Here is a 21629-nt window from a genome sequence, read left to right on the forward strand (position 1 = left end):
GGAACTAAAATTTTTGGAATCACAGGTTTCTTTGGCTGGCAGTGTGCAAGTGTAACTTGTAACAGGTTCTTTCTGGCTGAAAAGTGCAAAACTTTGCATTCTGTTTATCTGTAATACCCTGACACCTATCACTGAATAATTCTAGACTCATTTTGGACTTCTGTATTGAGTTTGCATGGCAAGGTTTTGGTAATAATGGGCCGCAGGCATGGCTTCTGTGAAAAGCTGCCAGCCAGCTTTTCTGTCCAGTAGAGTCAGTGCCAGCCTGCCCCAGTAGAGTGACCCACTGCTGGCCAAGGCTGAACTCATCAGTAGTAGTGGTAGCATATTTAAGAAGGGGAAAAAGAAGAGCAATTGCTCAAAAGGTAACTGAGCATATGTGAGAGTAACAGTTCTGCAGTCTCCAAGGGGAGAGGGGTGCTTCAGGCACTAGAGCAGAGATTCCTCTGCAGCCTGTAGTGCAGACCATGGTGAGACAGGCTGTTCCCCTGCAGCCCATGGAGGTCCATGGTGGAGCAGATATCCACCTGCAGCCCAGGAAGGACCCCATACCAGAGCAGAGGTTGCTCGGAGAAGGCCATGACCCTGTGGGAAGCCTGCACTGGAGCAGGTTTGCTGCAGCACTTGTGACCCAGAAGGGGCCCACACTGGAGCAACCTGTTCCTGAAGGGCTGCATGACATGGAAGGGACCCATGCTGGAGCAGTTTGTGCAGAACTGCAGCCCATGGGAAAGACTTGGGTTGGGGAAGCTTGTGGAGGACTCTGCCATGGGAAGCACCCCACCCTGGAGCAGAGGAAGAGTGTGAGGAGTCCTTCCCTGAGGAGGAAGGAGCAGGAGAAACAATGTGTGATGAGCAGACCACAACTGCCATTCCCCATCCTGTCTGTGCTGTTGTGGGGGTAGGAGGTAGGGAATTCAGGAGGAAAGTGAAGCCCAGAAAGGAGGGAGGGATAGGGAGAAGGTGTTTTTAAGATTTGGTTTTATTTCTCATTATTGTACTCTGATTTGATTAAAGCTGATTTACCCAAGTCGTGCCTGTTTTGCTTGCAGTGGTGATTGGTGAGTCCCTGTCCTTACCTCAACCCATGAACCTTGCGTTGTATTTTTCTCCCCTATCCATATGAGGAGGGGGGCGATAGAGCGGCTTCGGTGGGCACCTAGCATCCAGCAATGGTCAACCCACCGCAGCTTTACTGTGTGGAACTGCAATTACACACTGAAGTCGGTTCATCTCTCGACGTTACACTTAGGTAGATTTCCTGAGAATGGATGTTTTCGGAGACATGCAGTGGCTCTTACACTGATTACTTTAGCACATTCTTCATGCTTGTATCTAAGGAGAAGTATTTAAGGAATTAGGTTAGCAGTCTTTGTTCTTACAAATATTTTTGCTTGGAGACACCATCGCTGTGTTTGTGTATTCTGTGATTTCACTGTCGCTTGTGAACCCAGTTTAATTAGATTTGATTTTTTTTTTTTCTTTTTTCAAAGACTTCATTAAAAAATTCCTTTTTCTGCAGTTTGGCACAGAGCACATTGCTGGGTTTCAGGGCTCCTACACACAGCCAAAACCCCCTCAATTCCATTTGTAGTATGTGCTGCTTTCAGCTCTTACTTTTTATTTCAGTTTTTAAATTGCAGTAGTTTATATACACGTATATTCTTTTTTGCAAGCTTCATAAAAAGCAGAGCAGTTTTGTCTAGTGAGGAGCACTGTCGAGATGTATGCACAATAGAAGGCTTGCAAAAGTGAATGTACAGCCTGTTTCTCAGTGGCAAGAATAGAAACACTTTTAAAAATGAACTATACTTAGATGTTAGCTCTTTTCAGTTTATAAATTAGCCCAGTAAACATTAAGATACTAGGATATTAACCCCAAAGAAGAATATGGAAAATGGCAGTCCTTAACAGCTAAATGGTTGTGTATTGTGTTACCTTAGAAGAATCTAGTGTCTGGCTGTATCATCCCAGGCTTGGAAATCATTGTGGACATGCCAGGTGTAACTATTGCACATTGGTATTTTTTCGAATGTGTGGTTTCCTTTGATAATCACATCAAAGCATGCTGACTTTCTTGTTTTGCTACTTTTAAAAGATCTGATCTTCAAGTGCAAACCACATCTGAACGTTGTGATGTCAATAAAATGAGATGTATTCACAAACTTTTCCTGGAGATGCAGCAAAAGAAAATATTAAAGAGCTTCCATTAGGGTGCTTTTTTTCTTTTAATTTTATGCAAGATGGATTAAATATTTTTTTTTTAACGTATCAGGCAACAGCAGCAGGTTACAGAGGAGACAATCTTGTATTCTGGGAACACTGCTATAATACTTTTTATCACTGGCCATATGTTGAGTTTTCCCTAAGTTGTGTGTGACCTCCACAGCATACTTTCTCCTTGCCTGTTAATTGTCACTTCTGTCCTTCAGTACGTTCATTATTCCAAGTCGGTTTTTATACTTTTCCTGCAAAGTGGCCTCAGGTGGGTGCCTGGTTACAAACATCATAAAGGTTTTTGGGGGTATTTTTTGCCTTAGAGACCAAACAAATATTTCTATAGACATAAATAAGTATTTATATAGAATCACATAGATGACTTAGAATTTCAGTATAAGCTAGAAGCTACTGCTCAGACAAAATTTGGAGTCAGTTTTGTGATTTTGAATAGAAAAGAACAAAAGAGTGGCTGAAAACCCACAAAAAGTACAAAGCATAAAGTGGTATGGTTTATTTCAGTTAAAACTTAGCAGATCACCGAGTGGTGATGAATATACAGCTCATCAATACATATCTGACTGGTGGAGCAGTTGTTTTCCTAAAGTCTGTCATTCATGGAACCTCCATATTTGCTTTCAGGAAACAAAGACGCAATTCTGGGTTCTGGGAGAGGAGCCCCACACACATTTCTTTAATCTTGCTGGGAAAGATGCAAGAGGAGCGTAATGTGGTGAAGGCCAGAGCCATTCTTCTTCCCATAAGCAATTCCCTAAAGCAGTGTGGTGGCAACCACTTTTTTCTTGTTGTAAGATGAACATATGCTATTAACTTCAAGGTAGGACAGGAGGTTGATAAAGAGCAGGCTGAAAGGCTTTTCAGAAGTTGCTGTTTATTAGTGGGAAAAGCTTTCACAAAGTGGAATGACCCATGTTTAGCAGTAGCTGCATGTATAATTAAGCCGCCACTCAGATGCCTGAGGGTTTCATTTAATTAGGGTTGATTCATAGTCTCAAAGGAACTGAGAGTTCAGCCTAAAGCTCAGAGTTAAAGGTGTTGTGAAGGCAGTGCTCTATTTCCAATTTGACTAATAGATTATTAGAAGAGAAGAGTCTTTTTGAGACTCTTAGCAGTATGTCTTATCAGATAGGCTTTATCAATAGGCTTTGGTGAGATACGACACTGACCTTAAAACACCTATATTTTATATGCTAGTAGGTTAAACATTACATTCCAAAAGATTTTCTTTTAATAAATATCTATATGCTAATGTAAAAAAAGAGAAGAACTCCAATAAAAACCTGCACAAAACCTCAAAGTTAAATTTCCTGGTATAATAAGAGGGATAGCATTCTAAGCTTTTCTTATTCAATCGCATCGAGTATGTCAGGCCCACAGAATGAAATTTTCAGAAGTGCTTAAGGGGTTTAGTAGCGGAAGCCTCTCTTGATTTCCAGAGAAATTTACACTCCTAAAATTCTTTTGGTAATTACGAAATCCCAGCATACTGTCCACGCAGCATTACCAAACAGCCCTGTGTGCAGCTAAAATATTTTTCATCTCCACTAGGACACCAAAGGGTCAGTTTCATCCTTGGTAAAATCACATACTCGAGTATGAATTTGGCAAATGTGCCTGTAAGCTGGCTCAAGTTCTAGAAAAATTTCTGTATGGGGTTCTGCAATTAACCCCTGTATGTTATTTATTTTTTTAGTGTTACCAAGAAGTGTTGCTTACCAAGACTCAGTAAAGCACATTTTCAAACCAATGAGAGAAAAACTGGTCTTGCAGTTGTGTCAGTTCACTTCCCAGTTTTGTTGAAGAATTTCCTGGATGATTTTGGGCAGATCATTTTAGGCCAGATGCTGCTCCCTCAAGTCATGGTGAATTGTGCGACACTTTGTGACTGCCCATGGACAACAGCATCTGGGCTTTAATATCCCCATTGCTCACACCCTGTAAATTCACTGCAAGGAGTTGCAAAGGGTTTTCATGTGGCAGTGGGAAGATTATCAATAGTCTAATTTTTCTGATTCCTTTTGTTCTTAGTCCTGTTTTACTTTGTAAACTAGCATCCCGTAACTTTATGATGTGATGTCCCCCAAAGTGTGATGCTGCTGGTGTATTAGTATGCAGAGGTTGAGCTGAGAAAGTTCTCTTTTGCCTTGGGCATCCAAATTTGAAAATGCAACTGAACTAAACTAGGAACTAAAGGAACTAAAATCAAGTTTTTAAATGTCTGTGACAAAAATCTCTTGTATATTTACTGGTGAGTTTAAACGTGTCTTACTCTGTAAGTCATTGAGGTATTTGTAAATATAAATGCTCTGCAGAATAAAAAATGGATACATTTCATTTATAAATATTGATAAAAGCAGCTTCATATTTCTGGAATGTTCTTTTCCCTGTTCTCACCAGAAGACAAGTAACAGAGAGGTTAATCCCTGTTTAGTTATTATTTCATTGCATATTCCTTGTGTAGTTTTGTTTGGTTAAGACTGCTTGGCTTCTGTAAGAAATGGACAGCATGTCTCAGGAAACCTGATGATGTGTACTGTGTTTAGAGCACATCTGATGAATATAGTAGCCTATGTATCTGTAAGAACATAAAATAGGAAACATTTAATTTTTACTAACATGGTAATATACACGTAGTATTTCTATAGGATCCAGAAGCGTAGTAGGTACCTTACAGCTAAAAATTAAACAGATTTCACTTTTATAAACACTGCTTTCGAAGACCACAGCTGAATAAATAGCATACCTATAGGAGTATTGAAACCAGTCTTGCACGTGACTTTCAGAGGACATAAAATGTCCTTTGGCTAGGCATGCAACTCAAGTAAAGTTTTCAATTTAGTTTTTAGGTATGGGTAATCCAGCTGTTTCTTTTCAATCTTTATAGTGTTTGTTTGTTTTAACAGTGGACCTCCTGAGTCTTTCTGCTGCATGTGATGCCTTGGACCAGCACAATCTCAAACAAAATGACCAGCCGATGGATATTCTGCAGATCATTAACTGCTTGACCACCATTTATGATCGACTAGAACAAGAGCACAATAACCTCGTCAACGTTCCCCTCTGTGTGGACATGTGCCTCAACTGGCTGCTGAATGTCTATGACACGTATGTGTGGGTGCTCTGAACGTGGGGTGCTCAGGAGCTTCCCAGTAGCACAAGGAGAGGGGGAAAGGGTAGCAAGCTGTTTGCCTCATTGTAACATGAGTGGCTTGAAGCTGAAAAAAGGGTAGTTGAAGTGAAAGTTTAATAAACCTAATGCTTTAATGGCTGCATTTAGCTGAATCAATATAGCCCTTGGTTAGGCTTATAATCCTAGATTTATTAAGATAAGGAATGAGAGAGCCAGAATTAAAGCAGATTTCTGTGTTCAGAGCATTACTTGGACTGCATGTCCTCAGTATGTCATAGCTTTGCATGGCTTTTTAATTTACTTAGATAAATAAAAGAGAATTCAAGAGAAACACCATCATATAGACTCTTGCATGTGTCTGTACTTCTGGATGTTAAACCTATTCAGAGCTGTCTATTTTCTATAGTTTTCAATCTATAATTCTTGTTAAAAGATGGAAGAGGCTCATCCCTAATCTAATCTTCTTACAACCATTAGCAGTCAGGAGATTTGAGAAAAATGTCATGTAAAATTAATTTTAGAAAGTGTACCTATAAATGTAAATACAACAGAGTAAATTTCCTCTAAGAAAGTTTACAGGTATTCCTATTCAGTGGGTTAATGAAGTTGCTCATAATACATAGTTAAATTCCAACACAGATTTGTAAACTAATTTTAGGATAAGCCATTATTTTTTGTTTTGTTGAAGTTAGTGAAAAAAATATGTCAGTGGAAGTTTTTAAGGTTCTTATTAGCCATTTCAGCCAGACATGCTCATTACTGTGGCAGAATAAACATTCCATATAGAAATGGAGGGACATGGAACAATTACTGTATTTGCGTTGGCATTTTGAACCACACTGAAGTGCCTTAACATTGTTCTTCCATCCACCACCCTGTATCACAGCACTGAAGCTTCGATGATCACCTGCAAAAAGTACAGATTTTTACAGTCTCTCCCTACAGGATCACCTCTGATAAGTCGGTTGCTTATAGCATCCTCTGCAGCAGCTGCAATATCCTGTATGGGATTACCAATATTACATTATATTTTTGTGTAGCGTACTGGTAGTAAGGGATGCAGCTATATTCATTTAAGAGTTAAGTTTTACTTCTTTTGTCTGCTTTGACTTTCCCAGAGCTCTGATCCACTTCTGAATTACCAACAACCATAAACAACATATAAAAAAGACACTCAGCAAAAAAATGAAGGTGTGCTAGGGATGTTAATCCAGATCAGCCACATTAGGGGCAAAGAGGGAACTAAAGGTTGTTCCACAAGCCACTCCTAAGATGGACCATCTGGTTTAGATTTGCCATGTCCAATCTAGTTTTCTTTATATTGCACTGTGCTGGAGGTACCACATTAGAATTTATAATTAACTGCCTCCAGGCAGCTCCCTAGGTATGCTCAGGAGCTGCATATTGCAGGATGCAATGAAACAGAGAGGTTTACAGAGAAGTGTTTTATGTGTGAGGAAGCTTGAAGCTATTTTGCCAAAATTCAGGTTTGAATTACTCTGGGAAGAGGGGTGACCTTGGGGTTACATGTGTTTCATTTTCATTGTAAACTTAATAGGCAGAGATCAACTGAAGTGCATAGCAGTACTGGAGACATTTAATTAAATATACTGGATCTTTACTTTTCTTATAATTGAAAACTGTCGTTTGTAAAGATATTAATCAAATTCACAGTCAATGACTGATCTAGTTATAGGCACAGCTCTGTGAATCTTGCACATTTCAGATTTGTTTTAACTGATCAGTCACTCATGTTTATTTGCAGTAGCATGTTAAATTATTGGTTTGACTTAGAAGGAGAGGAGAGTGAACCTAACAACTCATGATTCATGCAGGTTTCAATTTAATACACCTTGCAGAGAAATCATCATTCTACATTCTTCTCTTGTATAATTTGCATGAGCCTGGTATTCATCAGGAGTACTTTCTCAGGTCACAGATGATAATTAATTTGGGAAAGATTTGAAAGAGAGGAGTAAGAGGAGTGGAATGTGAAAAGCATAGGTAAACAACAAATGCTTGTTCATGATGAAAAATGCAAGATTCTTTAGTAAAAGGCTGCAAATTCTAAGTTCAGCTTTGTCTACCAGTTAGTCTACACTTTTCATAGGGTTTGCAGAGGAGGTGTGTGAGTAAATGGGCACCACTGGCTCCTACAACAGTTTCATAGGATTAAAAAGACCACATGCATCTTTGCTGAGCAGTGCAGCCTGATGCACGACTATGGCACATCTGTACATGATTTATTTTATTCCTCATGGTGTTCTTACTGGTGATGCTTCAAAACTGTTGTAAGGCCTGCTTCAAAAATGTCAGTTTTAGGCATTAGCTTCCTCTGTTCTGTGTGTTGTTGTGTATGTCTTTTTTTGCAATACGTTATCTATTTGAAATGCTAACAGGAATAAAAGTTTTGGGGGAAGCCAGCATCTGGAGGTAAACCAGATGACTGAGAGAAGATGTGAAGGTCTGTCATCGTGCCGCCTGCAGTGCAGAGGATGCTTTTCTTACAGTAGCATTAAAAAGTGAAAGTAATGACACAGGCATGTTACAAGGCAGGAATGAGGGGAAGGCTGACCGGAAGCAGCATGGGAGCTGATGTGGGGCATAGCAGCCCCTTGGCACTGTGTAGGACAGGTCTGAGTGCTGTGAGGAGGAGCTCAGAAACCATGCCATATTGTTAACAGCGTAGCTGCACGGCCCACCTGCCTTCCTGTGATTTCTAGGCAAGCTTCCTGAACGTCTTACAAGTGCCTCTGCTGCTGCGCATTGCTGGCAGATACTGGTCTTTCATGCTTAGCTCACTCTTGCCTTCTCAAACAAGTCAGGGCAGAGCTGACAGACAGTAAGCAAAGACTTTCTAAAAACAACTTCTGCATCTCATGTCAAATGAAAATGGAGCTATATTGTCTTTGGCAAAAGGGATGATTAGCTGTTCTGACAGGGACCTCAGCTCCTCTGAGAATAGCTCATCAGAAGCCTGTTCAAATAAGTGTTGGGTAAAGACTCTCTACTCTTACTTTGTAGTAAAAAAAAGAGGTAATTCTTTCCAAACCAGACTGTTTCTGGTTGAACTGATAAAACAGCACAATCAAATTCAGCTATATCTGTGAAGCCACAATCATATTTTATACTTTGTTTCTGATTTGCCTAATAACCAACCAGCATGTGTTGTGCAACATGATTCAGTGGGGGATGTTGTTTATGATGCCTATGGTACTGCAATGAACTTTGCTATATTAAACAAATTATGGGATGAATGGATCATGTTATCAGCCAACGTTTGTTTCTCATTAGGGGCCGAACAGGAAGGATCCGTGTCTTATCTTTCAAAACCGGTGTTGTATCCCTTTGCAAAGCACACCTGGAAGATAAATACAGATGTAAGTCAACATGATTCTTTTGGGTTTACTTTATGTTTATATTCTAGTTTTATTCCTCCTATTTATTGCATAAACATTTAAGTAGCATACAGATGTTAATTTGCTCCACCTTGTACTTTCCAGTTACTGGTTCAGACATGGTTTTAGGTAGTTTAGCACAGAGGACCCCAGACTTTCTGATCATATCCCTAACAGTATGCATGTGAGCATGCACCCTAATAGATTTATTTAGGAATTATATGCATGTACCACACTGTACTAATATATTATGTACATTATAAAACGCACAAAAAAAGAAAAACAGATGTGATAAAGATGAAATAAACATTATTTTTAAATCTAATTTTTTAACAGCACAAAAATATTTTCTCACTGCATGCTAATGTGTGGACTGCATTGCACACTCCCTGGGGTATGAGAACTCCTCTTTGGCAACACAAGTTTAGCACACCTTCATACATAAAAATGCATGTCTGCAGGATATCTTGCATTACTCCATTTTAAAATGTGTTAACTTTAAAAAATGCTTTCCACAGCATAGCCAGGTTCTTATGATGTACATTGTGTTTAAATATAGTTGCTACTTTTAAATATATATTAAAGGTATGCAAGTTTTGCATATTTTAATAGGCCAAATCTTGAAATACTTGAAAAAATTCCACTTGAAGTTTCACTTTTATCTTACTAATGCATCAGTTCATTATTGAGGCTAGGATCTGGGAAAGAACTACTGGTTAAGAGTAGTTCTCAAGAGTAACCTTCTAGCTAAATTAAGTGGTATCATTCATGCATTTTAAACGAAACAGCCTTTAGGATTTGACCCAATACCATAGCAATTCTTCATCAATTGTTATTTTATTCTACTAATGGAAGTTGAAGAGTGCTAAGGAGAAAACAGGCAGTTCCAACAATGGAGACTGTGTAATTGGATCAGATTTTGGGGCAAACACTATAAATATCACAGTTTAGATGTCGGGATGTTTCATGTGTGTGTTGTGAAAAGTATTCAGAAAATCTTTTAAGAAAATCACTCAGGATGAATATTTTTCAGAATGATATTTCATTGAGGATTATCAAAAGTTGTAAGGGAAAACCATAACCCCTCTTTTTAAGGTTGTAGAAATGTTTTAATGATGGGGAAATTGAAAGCTGTATAGTTTGTGGGAGAGGAAGAAATTGTCTCTACCAGGCTGTGGTCTGGCTTCACCATCCATGTTGAAGTTGTGCTGCAGTTGCTATTAGTATTGCTGCAAGTATGTGATGAGTTGCACCTTTTAGAGTTTTTTTCTCATTTGTGCAGCTGAGCAGAGTTAGTTATTCTGGAGCACAACCAACTTCAGGCTTGCAGAGGTGACGGAAAGATCTATCCCCAAATTATTTATTATAAAAATAGACTAGTCAAGAGTGAAGTTCATGTAATTAAAAAACAATCCTTTCTCTATCCATTCCTTTATTCCTTCAGAAGAGAACAGGTGTCAAAGCAGCACTAGGAAAGTTACCTCGAGTAGTGATGAAGCACCTTTGTAATTGTATCCCTGGTGTCAGATAAAATACTAAGGCAGCTCTAAAAAGTAAGAAGAATTTATTCAGGTCATATATTGTCAACAGGGAGATTACCAAATAAATATTTCAGTCAAGGCAAACCTGATTTTTCTTCTTATGAACTCTAAAACCTCCTCAATGTATATGTAGTATAACTAATTCCCACCAAATTAAATTGAGCTTACAAAGGGATAATAATTCTGTCCTATAAGGATTCTTTTTAGAATGATGCAGTAACAAGTCATAGCTTCAAATGACATTTCACTTTGGAAGTGAAAACTTAATATGATAGTAACATTCTCAGTGGACGGCAGGTTCTGTCATACTGTAATGCTTTTCTTTCATTTTAGGAATACTCTTGGATTAAAAGATCACAATATATTGAAATCATGGAGTTCTTGTTTTTCAGTTCAACTTGTCTGAAAGAGAAATGGATTCTCTTGAGTTGTGTGTTGATTGCTAAGACTTGAAAATGTACTGTCTGCTGTATGAGATTATTTTATAATTAAACAATGTTTTTAAAACATTTGTGTTGTTGTGGCTCAAAGATCCTGCTGTTTAGTTAGCTGTGTTCGAGAACACACCTGTTAGCCACAGGTGCTGTGTTAGAATGGCCTCTCTCCCCAGTACAAGCCAATATTGCTATTAAAAGCTATCACTAGACTGCATATTTCACAGAAAAAAAAAACAGTGTTTATGGAAAGAGAAGGAGCCAAACTTAAGCCATGCTTATGTTTATGTCCACCAAGGCTGTTGAGCACACTTGCAAGCCTTTGACATGATGCATGCTATTTGCCATATCCCTGTAGCAATGCCTTACTTAGCTCTGGTGTCCTTTTCCTTCCTCCAGACCTGTTCAAGCAAGTGGCAAGCTCCACTGGCTTCTGTGACCAGCGCCGACTGGGGCTCCTGCTGCACGACTCCATTCAGATTCCTCGGCAGCTGGGGGAAGTGGCCTCTTTCGGGGGCAGCAATATCGAGCCGAGTGTCAGAAGCTGCTTCCAGTTCGTAAGTTTGTGCTTCCTTGCTGTTAATTTTCTGATTTGTATTTCATGTCAAAGTAGCCTGTCTGTTCTGAAGAGAGCTGAAAATCTGGAAGACAGATTAGGGTACCGAGGGCTGTTTCATGGTAGTGTTCATTGGTCTATTAAACTGTTCCTTTGATAAGATTTATTTGAATTAGCCTGTTTCTCTGGCTGTGGTAGAAGAAGCCCAGATTATGCTGTTATCCAGACAGCAAATAGTTGTCATCATGTTTTATATTGTAGCTGAACCTTGCAAAGAGTTTAAGTCTTTGTTACAGCAGCTTCTGGTTTTACAAGTTTCTGTTTCCAGCAGTAGATCACCATTTATTGCTGTTGTGTAGGTGAACAGCAATGGTTAATCTAAATTTGGGGCATATACATACCAGTGACAGCCAGGTGCTCAGGGGAGCATAGGAAAGGAGCAATTGCCTGCAGTGCTGTCCAGGGACTAGGAGTGCTCAATGAGCTCCTTCCACTGCTTGAATGGATAATGCCCATTTTCTTTAAGGATTATTGAGAGAATTCTTGTCCTGTCTGTTGAGGAACACACAGCAAACTGAAGGCTCTTTTTCAAACTTGTGAATTATTTAATCTGGGAAGGAAGAGAGTTAGGGAATTATTCATCCTTATCCTAACCGCCAGCAGAATGCGCAAGATGAAGGCAGCTGCTTAATGAAAAGGTAGAGGAGGGGAGGTAATGTATAGTCTGTGATTAACTCTCAATGCATCTTCTGCATAACAATGGAAGAAATCCCATTACCTAACTGTCCCTGGGGGATTTTTTGTTTGGTTGGGGGCGGGGGAGTTGTTTGCTTTTTTGCCTGCTGCTCAAGTTTCATTATGTAGTGGTTTCAGTTCTGTAGTAAGCAAAACACAGCAAGTTTTTTTTTCAATGAATATTAATGCTTGAAAGTAGTCTTCTTGCACAGTGACTACGAAAAGAATCTAATTCTAAAATCGCTACAAACATCAGTTGTGAGGGGACATTTGCTGTATTTTTTAAATTTTCAACAGATTAATTCAACAGGGTTCACATTTTCCCATTTCCATCATTCATGTCTTGATCTTTTATAATTCTAATATGTATTTGATGCCATTTCCAAACTGATGTTGTATAGGGCCATATAACCCATGCTGATAAATTCTGTGTAGTAATGTTGATAGTTGCGTTAGACCCTGCTGTGGCTTTTAAGCTTCAAGTTTCACGTTGAGCTTTCAGGTGACACGAACACAAAATGATGCTGCAGCAAATCCATGGTCAAAAGCTCATTTGTTCAAATGACCTTCCTTAGAAATTAGGACTGCTCGAATCCTATCATTTCCCCAGGTGAATGGCAACAGTACTGGGAACATTGTTGAAAACCTGACGAAAGTGACCTTGGAATCTAACAAACCCATGGGTTTTTGGAAAGGGGGCTGCAATTGTGTGTGTTTATACAAGGAAGAAAACAATAAAATTCATTGTGGTGGGGGGCATAAAACCAGTTTTTATAAAGTAGGAAGACAACCTTGGAATAAATGTTTATTTGAATACAGTGAGTTTGCAACATTGTCATTACAAATGAAGACATGCCACTGAACTGAGTACCATACCGCTTCCAGCTGCTGGCATTTCTAGCAACAGCCCAAACAAGCTGGACACAACCTTTGACACGTTCATAAATCAGAAGGTAGAAAAACCTGAGGTTTCCTTCTCTTACCTGCCCTGAAAAGTAGGTTTTCTTCTTATTTGCAATAAGAGAAATTGCATTCTTTTTTCTTCTCATTTTAACTTGCAGAGTGGAGGGTGATTTCTGACCTGGGTTGTGGCAGAACAGACAGTCTTCCAGGAAGACCAGCAAGTGGGGAGAGGCTCAGCTGAGGAGGGTGTCCTGGGTTCAGCAGTAGCAGTCATTTTTTCTCCTTCCTAGTAGCTGGTGCAGCGCTATGTTTTTGACTTTCGGCCTGGGAACACCGATGTTTTTAGTTACTGCTCAAATGTGTAGTCTGACCAAGGACTTTGTGAGTCTCATGCTCTGCTAGGGAGGAGGGGAAGCCAGGAGGAAGCAGAGACAGGACACCTGCCCCAAATTAGACAAAGAGGTATTCCATACCACAGCACATCATGCCCAGGATGTAACTGGGAGTTACCTGGAAGGGCTAGTTCGCTGTGGGGTTGGTCTAGGTATCAGTCGGTGCTTGGTTGGGCTGGGTATTATCAGTTGGCGGGTGGTATCGTATCCTCTTCCCTTGTTATTTCCCTTATCATTATTATTATTGGTGGTAGCAGCAGCGGTTTGTATTACACCTTAGTTACTAAACTGTTCTTATCTCAACCTGTGTGAGTTACATTCTTTCCATTCTCCTCCCCATCCCTCCGGGAGCAGGAGAAGGGGGGGAAAGGGTGGGGTGGAGGTGGGGAGTGGACTGCGTGGCTAACTTGACGACAGGGTTTAAACCACGACAGAGGGGGAATACAAAAATATATGGGAGGGAGCCCTAGGGAGAGGAACAACATGGGGAGAACCTTCATGGAGTGGAGATAGAAGGAACTAGGAGCAGAAAAATAACAGGCACCCTTTGGGAACACTGGTAAGAGCAGTAGTAGGAATAACAGTGATGAAGGAAGCAGAAGGGTGGGCGGGAGGAGGCACAAAAGAAAGGAGCAGCCAAGATTGGAGATGTGGGAAGAAGCAAGACCTTTCCAGAAGACAGGCACAGAGACTTTCTTTGGGTGTAGGATGGCGGTGCATGGGGGGCCTAAGGGTGCAGGGCCTGGGGGGCAGCACAGAGGTGCTGGGGGAGAGCAGGGAGCAGCCTGGGAAACAGAGCAGCTGGAGGAGCTGGGTAGCCAAGGAGGGTTGCACAAGGCTCCCAGTGGCCTCCTTTTAGGGGAGTGAGATAATTCAATTATTAAAAGTACTGTGAGGATCCATAGTTTACATGACTGTGTGGAACTAAATTAAGTCTTTCTTTGTACTCCCACAGTGAGGAGTGCTTTTTCTTTAGGGTTTGTTTGGGTTTTTTTTCCTTTCTGGTGATGACAGGCCAGCAATAAGTTGCGGTCATGTCAGAGTCTGCAACAAATGTGTGCTTCAGAAATGGCTCTCCCAGCCCCCTTAGGTTAGGTGCCCTGGCAACGGCCTTGTCTGCCTGCACAACAGAAGGAGAAAAAGGGATGTTTATCATTCCCTGCAATAACAGGGGAAATCTCCTGCTTTTCAGTCTGAAGTGGGAGTCCTTGGGAATGAGGGTTGAGGAGGAGGGGCTTCCCAGGCCAGCTGTTGGGAGCAGCTTCCCTGCTGCCCACTCCTGCCTGCACTCTGGGTCCACTTACCCCAGGATGCTGCTGTTGTCCTGGTGCTTTTCATCCCCTCCCAGCACCAACTCTTACTCTCCATAGTTTCCTTCATATATGGGAAGGTGCTGATAGTAATTGTTGGGAGAAGTGCATTATGGGACTCATCTTTGCTATGTGGGGTAGGGGGATCTAATTTGTGCATTGAGATTTTAAAGAAAAAATATTTTTACACCAGAGAAAAGAGCTTTATCTAAGGACCATTTCAAGACTATGTAGTTCTGCCTGGGCTCAGACTGCATCAAAGCAATCTATAGATCCATGAAAAATTGTGTGAATGCAGTATTACTGCAGTGTGAAAGCACTTTCCTTTTAGTTCTGTGACAGGTACTCTTTTTTTTTTTTTTAAATAAACAGGATAGGGAATTGATATGGACTGAAGGACACGCACACTGTGTTTTAACCACAGTGGGAAATTATTAATATGCTTTCCTTGTATACTGTAAATAGGACTTAGGAATTCACATCACTGCCTTGCATGAGTTACTGTGACACTAGGGCTTTTAAGAAATGTGATGTGAAAACAGAATGCAGCTGAGATGAAAATGTCTCTTGCTGTTTCTCAGTAAACTCTTAGATATTTGGTTCTTGGGTATAAACTACTTTAAGTATGCTTTCCTGCAAGGGTGTGCTTGATGTGACAAGCTAGTACAGATAAAGGTAAGGAGTAATGAAATGAGTACAGTTAATTCAAGTTTGTATTTTAAACCTTGTTTCATTTTCACTTTAACAGAGGAAAGTATTTTGATATTCTGTTTTGTAGTCTTAAATTCTAGGTTTATACTTGTTCAATGATACGGCAAGATCAGCCTGTTGTTAACAACCACATAAATGTGTCCAAATCCAGTGTGTTTACTCAGGCAAATAAAAGCCAAAATAGGAGCTTGTTAGTCCTTTAAGGTGGAGTTTGGGTATGGCAAATTCTGGGCCAGGACCCTGATAGTGACTTTAGCCATAAATGCTGTGATTTGAATTGATTGGGTGGTCGTTTTGTGAAGGGTGTGTTGGGGGGGGGGGGGGGGGGGTGTTGTTGTTGTTGCTGGGGTTTTGTTTTTTTTTTAATCAGTTAATACTGTGTACAAATACCTACATACAGTTATATAGAGGTCTATATGAAAATAATGTACAAATGCAACGTTACTCTTGAGGGACTTGATCTTTTTTGGGAGATCCAGGCAGCTCTTTTTTCTATTTATAGGATAATTCTTCTCCTTTGGCTGATACGGGAGAACTGGCCTAAGGAACTAGCAAATCCTTCCTCAAGCTGCTATGCTGTTAATGTCATAGAATCCTAGAATAGTTAGGGTTGGAAAGGACCTTAAGATCATCTAGTTCCAACCCCCCTGCCATGGGCAGGGACACCTCACACCCAAAGCTCTGTCCAACCTGGCCTTGAACACCGCCAGGAATGGAGCATTCACCAGAATGTCATAAACCAGCAATTTGGGGTTTGTTTCAGCAAGGGTTTGAGAACCCATGCCTGACTTTGGGGGAGGCACGCTTGAAGAGATCCCCAAGTGAACTGCTTTGGAGAGCCATTTTAAAGTGGTTTAGGGGTGGGGAGCAGGAAGATGCTGTTTTTCAAGTGTGGATGATATAAAGCTGTACACTAATTCACTTCTGGGTTCATGTTTTTTTTTATCTTATTACTCTTTTCCACATTGCTAAAGCATTGACTGGAGGAGTCAATGCAATCAAGTGTAATGCAAGAGTGGATGACAAGGTTGAACAGGGTTTGTTCTGCCTCCAGGGGGACAGGACTGCTGTTCATGGCCTGCTCTGCATCTTTAAACTTTAACAAGTCATAAGAATCCAGTTCCTCAGTTTTGTTTGTCCAAGATAATATTTACCTAAACTAACATAAAGCTTTCCATCCCAAATGAAAAATGCCATTAAACTAACAATGTTAATCTATTTCCAGTTAATCTCCTACACTGCATGTAAACAGAATATAGCTCATCAAAAAACGTTATCAGACATTTCTGCTATATTGTCTGATTTTGCCAAAAAATACGTCACATTGTTCATATCAAACCATGACTCTATTTTGGAGCATATTTTATATTATGGATAGATAAAGTTAATATAGCACAGGATATTTTTTTTAAACTACTAGCTGGAATAAGACAGGGGGAAAAAAGCCCCGAAGGTTTCAACTGCCAAGTATTGCATGAAGATGCTAGCACAACCCGACTTCCTATTCCCCCATTGTTTCTGCAGAATAAATACTGAAAAACAGATGTCTGGAACATAATGAATTTGAATGTCTCCCATAACAAATTGTTACTTGTAATCTGGAAAGGGCTTTATGAATTCTACTTTATGATTCACTCAGTTATTACCATAAAAATCACGAGTTGCACAGAAATGTGTTCAAGAGAAGAACCATTAATATTCTTTACAGCTTAATCTTGTTGGTTCAGATACAAACTGTATGAATTCAGACTTTTCCCCTTATGCAAAATCTTCAGCTGCTGCCTTTACCGGATTTAGAGATTATTAACAAAATCGCAAGAGCAGCTCAGGGAACATTCAAGAACTGTCTGTCCTATGCCATCTGACCCTGACCAGCTTTCCTTCACGTGGCTTTAAATCTTCATGTAATATAATTCGGAACCAGTTCTGATACATTTTAATGCACCTAATCTCTCTGAGCACGGGTTTTGTACAGCCAGCCCCGTGGAGCTCTGGGTACGCAGCTATTGGGGCTGCTGGCAGTCGGTGGTGACTGCAAAATTAAAATAGATCTTTGGATGTTACAGAAAGTCTTTCACTCTGCAGCATTTCCCTTGCAAATTTAAAGCAGCTACAAGGGGAGAGCAGCGCTTTGAGCAGCTCATTCTTATTCTGACTGCAGCTTGCACTGCAGCATTTCTGTACTCTTCATGGTTCTTTATTAGAAATGGCATATTAAAGAGATCCTCAAATTTTTTTGGAGGCTTAGAGGACCTCTGTGTAGAAAGTGTAATGTTTTGCCAGTGTAGTTCCTGGCTCACTGAGTGAGCCCCAGAAAATCTCTCCCCAGCCCCTGTACTGCCCTGGCTGCTAGCTGAAGGACAGACATCTAGATGATCATTTTTATAAATACGCCTTTCTTTTACGAGAGCTCTAGATTTAATTTTGTTGAATCCACTGATGTCCTGCAGCAGAACGTGGTATCTGGTGTTCCAAACAATTCCTGTTGCCAGTGTTGGCTGGACTTTATTGTACTTTTGATTTTCTCCCTTTTTCTTTGGAAGGGGTTCCTAAATTCTGTAGCATCATGAAAAAACAGAGAAGCAGGATTTAATGCAGAAGCCTTTAGAAATATTGCAGTGTGTGGAAAACAAAGCAAAGCTAAAAAGGTTATTCTATTTCATATAAGACCTGTAGTTAAATCATGAGGGACTTTGTCAGGATTAACTGTAGATATGTTGTGGTTTGGTGGTTTGATGGTTTTGCCCCAAACATCCAAAAAGGATTCATATGACTATATTAAAAATCCTTATATGTGGTTCTTAAATGCAGTGATAGGAGTCTGTAGATGGTTTCCCAAACTTGTATTTCAAGAAGAAAGCCTTGACCAGAAAAATCTCTTTGTTTCTAATTAACCAAAGTATTACAGCAGCATTTAATGCATTGCATTAAAGGTCCATTTTAATACAATGCATTATTCAGGAGATAGTCCCTTGTTGGTTTGTTTAGGGTTTTTTCCACATCTTTCTTGTGGCCAGGGGTTCTGTCTTGGAGACTGCATTTTTCTCAGTCTCCAAGTATTGATCAGTTAATATGTTTGTCAAGATTATAAACAGTGTTAGCTTTAAAAACAAACAAGCAAAACCCACAAACCCAATAGCAACAAACAACCCCACACACACCTAATGGGTTTTCCTTATAGTGCTCTCTCCTTGTTGTGGTATTTTCCCTTCAAATTAGTGCTAGCGTTTTTAGCTTAATAAAGTTTTAGCTGTGCCATACTACACTCAGATTTCTTGAGAAACTGGAAAAGCAGCTGAGACTAACTGTAAAAAACTCCAGTACTCAATCCCCTCTTCATCTTGGTCCATGTACATGATACATTAATGCTTATTATTTATTTAAATGCTTCAAATAGGTTTGGAACCACAAAGGAAGACAGACTGCCTTGTGAAGTTTGAAATACAAAAGACTGGCCCACTGAGGGCTGTGTTTGAAAGTCCAAAGAAAAGAGCAACAGAGGATTTAAATATATTCAGCCCATAAATATGCTGTTTCTGTTGGGTAGAATGGAAGGAAATGTCTCAGGGAATTTGAATTAGCACAAGTGGTGGTTTGGAGAAATGGAGCAGGTTGCTATCCTGCTTCATCACTTGGGCTGTTCCCTGTGAAGACCTGTGCTCCTCCCTCCTGTCCTTCCCTTAACTGTTTTCACCTGATCCATCAACTCTCTTTCAGTGTTGAAACCAGCTCCCAGGTTCTCAGATAACCACTTTTATGCTGGCTTCTTACCATCCTGCACACTGGAGGTACATTTCTCAGATAACCACTTTTATGCTGGCTTCTTACCATCCTGCACACTGGAGGTCCATTCCCCATAAACACTGACTGTCACGTCACTGTTTTCCTTAAAACCCCTTTGAATGTTCTTTGCCTTTATTCTGCACTGTTCTTTGCAGTGGCTAGCCTGACCTCTACCCGTCCAGATAGATCACTGTTATCCCCCTTTGCCTTGTGTTTGTTGTCCCTTTGCTGTTTGTTTTTCCATAGTGTATGTGCTGCCAGGGAGGGCTGATACATCAGTTTTCCGTGTGTGCATGGTGCCCGTTGCAGTGGGATTGAGCTCTGATTGAGCTGCCTCAAAGTTACCATCAAACGGATACCTGAAATAATCACTGGTTAGGATGTGGTAGGAAGGCAGCAGAGGAATGGGGCTGCCAGGAAGCGTTCATAGACTCTTTGCTGTTCGCAAAGAGGTGAAAGTGGAAAGGAGTAGAATATAAGGCTAAATCATTTGTATTCTGTGGGACAAGACTGTGTTGTGTTTTTAGGCAGTGACAAGAAATTTAGAGATGATGTGGTGTGAAGAGTGAATTTTGAGTCATTTAAGGAGGCAGAGTTCACATGTTCAGCAGCAGGCTTGAGAAAGGATTTGAATGATTTCCTTATGTCTGTGTTTTGAAGAATGGTGTGATAATGATTTTAAGGAGAAAGGAATTTTGATCAAAAGACATGGAGTTTTTAGTGCTTGGATAACACAAACTGTGTCTAAAATAGGTGAGAAGCAGTGCTATGGGGGTTTGGATCAGAGAGACAGGAAACACGAGATCAGGTATGAAAGGTGATGCTCTAAGTGAATGATTTTCTCTGTGACAGAGTGTATGGTAGTGATGTCTATTGTAAGAGGGAATTAGAGATTTGAAACGTTTGTAGTAGTTTCGGTTCTTGGCTTGAAGGCAGGATCCTGGAGATTATTTTTATTTTATTTACAAATGGCTGGATTGGGTGAAAAGCTGGACAGATAATGGAGTAGGCAGGAAGCAAACAGCTTGAACTGTTACTTAGCTGGTAGTAGTTAAATCACTTGTGCTCATCCTCTGTCTTTCTCCCCTTGTGTTGCAGGCCAACAACAAACCAGAGATCGAAGCAGCCCTTTTCCTGGACTGGATGAGGCTGGAACCACAGTCTATGGTGTGGCTGCCCGTCTTGCACAGGGTGGCTGCTGCTGAGACTGCCAAACACCAAGCGAAGTGTAACATCTGCAAGGAGTGCCCAATTATTGGATTCAGGTACAAACTCGCTCCCTTTCTGCCATGTGTACAGCTGCATAGTAGGTCCAGAGCTCTGCTTGTTTCCAGACAAATCAAGTGCTTGATTTTATGCATTTTGTTCAAGGAAAAAATAATTGTGATGGGCCATGAGGGAGAGTAACACCTAGACTGAGTACAGTGATGCAAGAGTTGATGAGGACAAGTCATCTGTCAGTTATGATATGGCACTCTCTGTGTCCCAGTCTTTCCGTGCTTCAACTAAAGTATTGGTGGATTGCACAACTAGAACTATTTGCTTTACATTCAGTGTCCCATATATGCAGTTACATTTTCTGAACCGGATCCTAACAAATTGCTTTCTATCAGGGGCAGGGAAATGCCTTGAAAAATCACAGACTGTAAAGCTACGTGTGTGTTTCTCAGAGAAAGAATGTTGTTGGTAGAACATTAACCTGGAGTGGGGGAAATGTTACTGGTCTATTTAAACATCTGGATCGACACTATGGTTACTATGGCAATGAATAAGTCACTGTGTTGTAAAATGGCTGTGTTGGTATGCCTGTTGAGAATCCACTTAACGGCTAAGTAAATACTCACTTTCAATTATGCCTAGACTTGTTTTATCACTTTGCTTCGCAATAGCTGCTTTGTATGGTTTCTGTCATTTTTATGATAGGTCGTCTTTTACCGTTGTCATTTGTCCTTCTATGGTATTGTGTTGTTTACAAAGAACTTGCTGTAATTTTGTTTCTAAAACCCAGATAGACAACAGGAGCAAGCAGTATCACAATAGAAAAGCCATCATTTTGCTTTAAATGTGAGAGTATGAATGTTGCTTTTATGCATGTAATGGGGCAGTTCTTTCTAGTATGCAATTTCATGGGCAGTGGGAAACGGGAAAAAATGGAGGTATTTCTTTGATTTGAATCCCAGGTCTCTTCAGGGAGGCTGTTTCTCTGATCACCTAAATTATTCTCTTCTTGCTCTTATTCCTCTTGAATATCTTAACTGGGAAATGATAAGTATTACTGAGGAAGAGGTAGGGATGAGAAGTGAGCAGTTCAACACATTCACAAAGGCTAATTTTCCCATTCCCAGATATAGTTTATGAACTACTGAATTACTTACACAGTTTTATATAAACAGCCAAAGACCAGTAGGTGGAATTGAAAAATGCAGCGCTTGGAAAATCAAAGGATAGCAAGTGAATGGATAGTCTGTAGTGAGCGTCGAGAACTCGGGAAGTAGACA

General features: G+C 40.3%; 1 protein-coding gene across 24 annotated transcripts in view; it reads left to right on the top strand.

Annotated features, from left to right (window-relative positions):
- DMD (dystrophin) overlaps positions 1-21629 on the top strand; it is a 1199681-nt gene that overhangs the window by 1137217 nt on the left and 40835 nt on the right. For all 24 annotated transcript variants that reach the window (XM_057411860.1, XM_057411861.1, XM_057411863.1 and 21 more), the window contains 4 exons: positions 5142-5343; positions 8663-8748; positions 11141-11298; positions 20230-20396. In XM_057411860.1, the coding sequence (XP_057267843.1) occupies positions 5142-5343; positions 8663-8748; positions 11141-11298; positions 20230-20396 (613 nt within the window). The remainder of the gene's footprint in view (positions 1-5141; positions 5344-8662; positions 8749-11140; positions 11299-20229; positions 20397-21629) is intronic.

The sequence above is a fragment of the Pezoporus wallicus genome, unplaced genomic scaffold (genome assembly GCF_028554395.1).
Source record: "Pezoporus wallicus isolate ANWC-B61680 ecotype Strahan unplaced genomic scaffold, APGP_CSIRO_Pwel_v1 contig_1438, whole genome shotgun sequence".
Lineage (NCBI taxonomy): Eukaryota > Metazoa > Chordata > Aves > Psittaciformes > Psittacidae > Pezoporus > Pezoporus wallicus.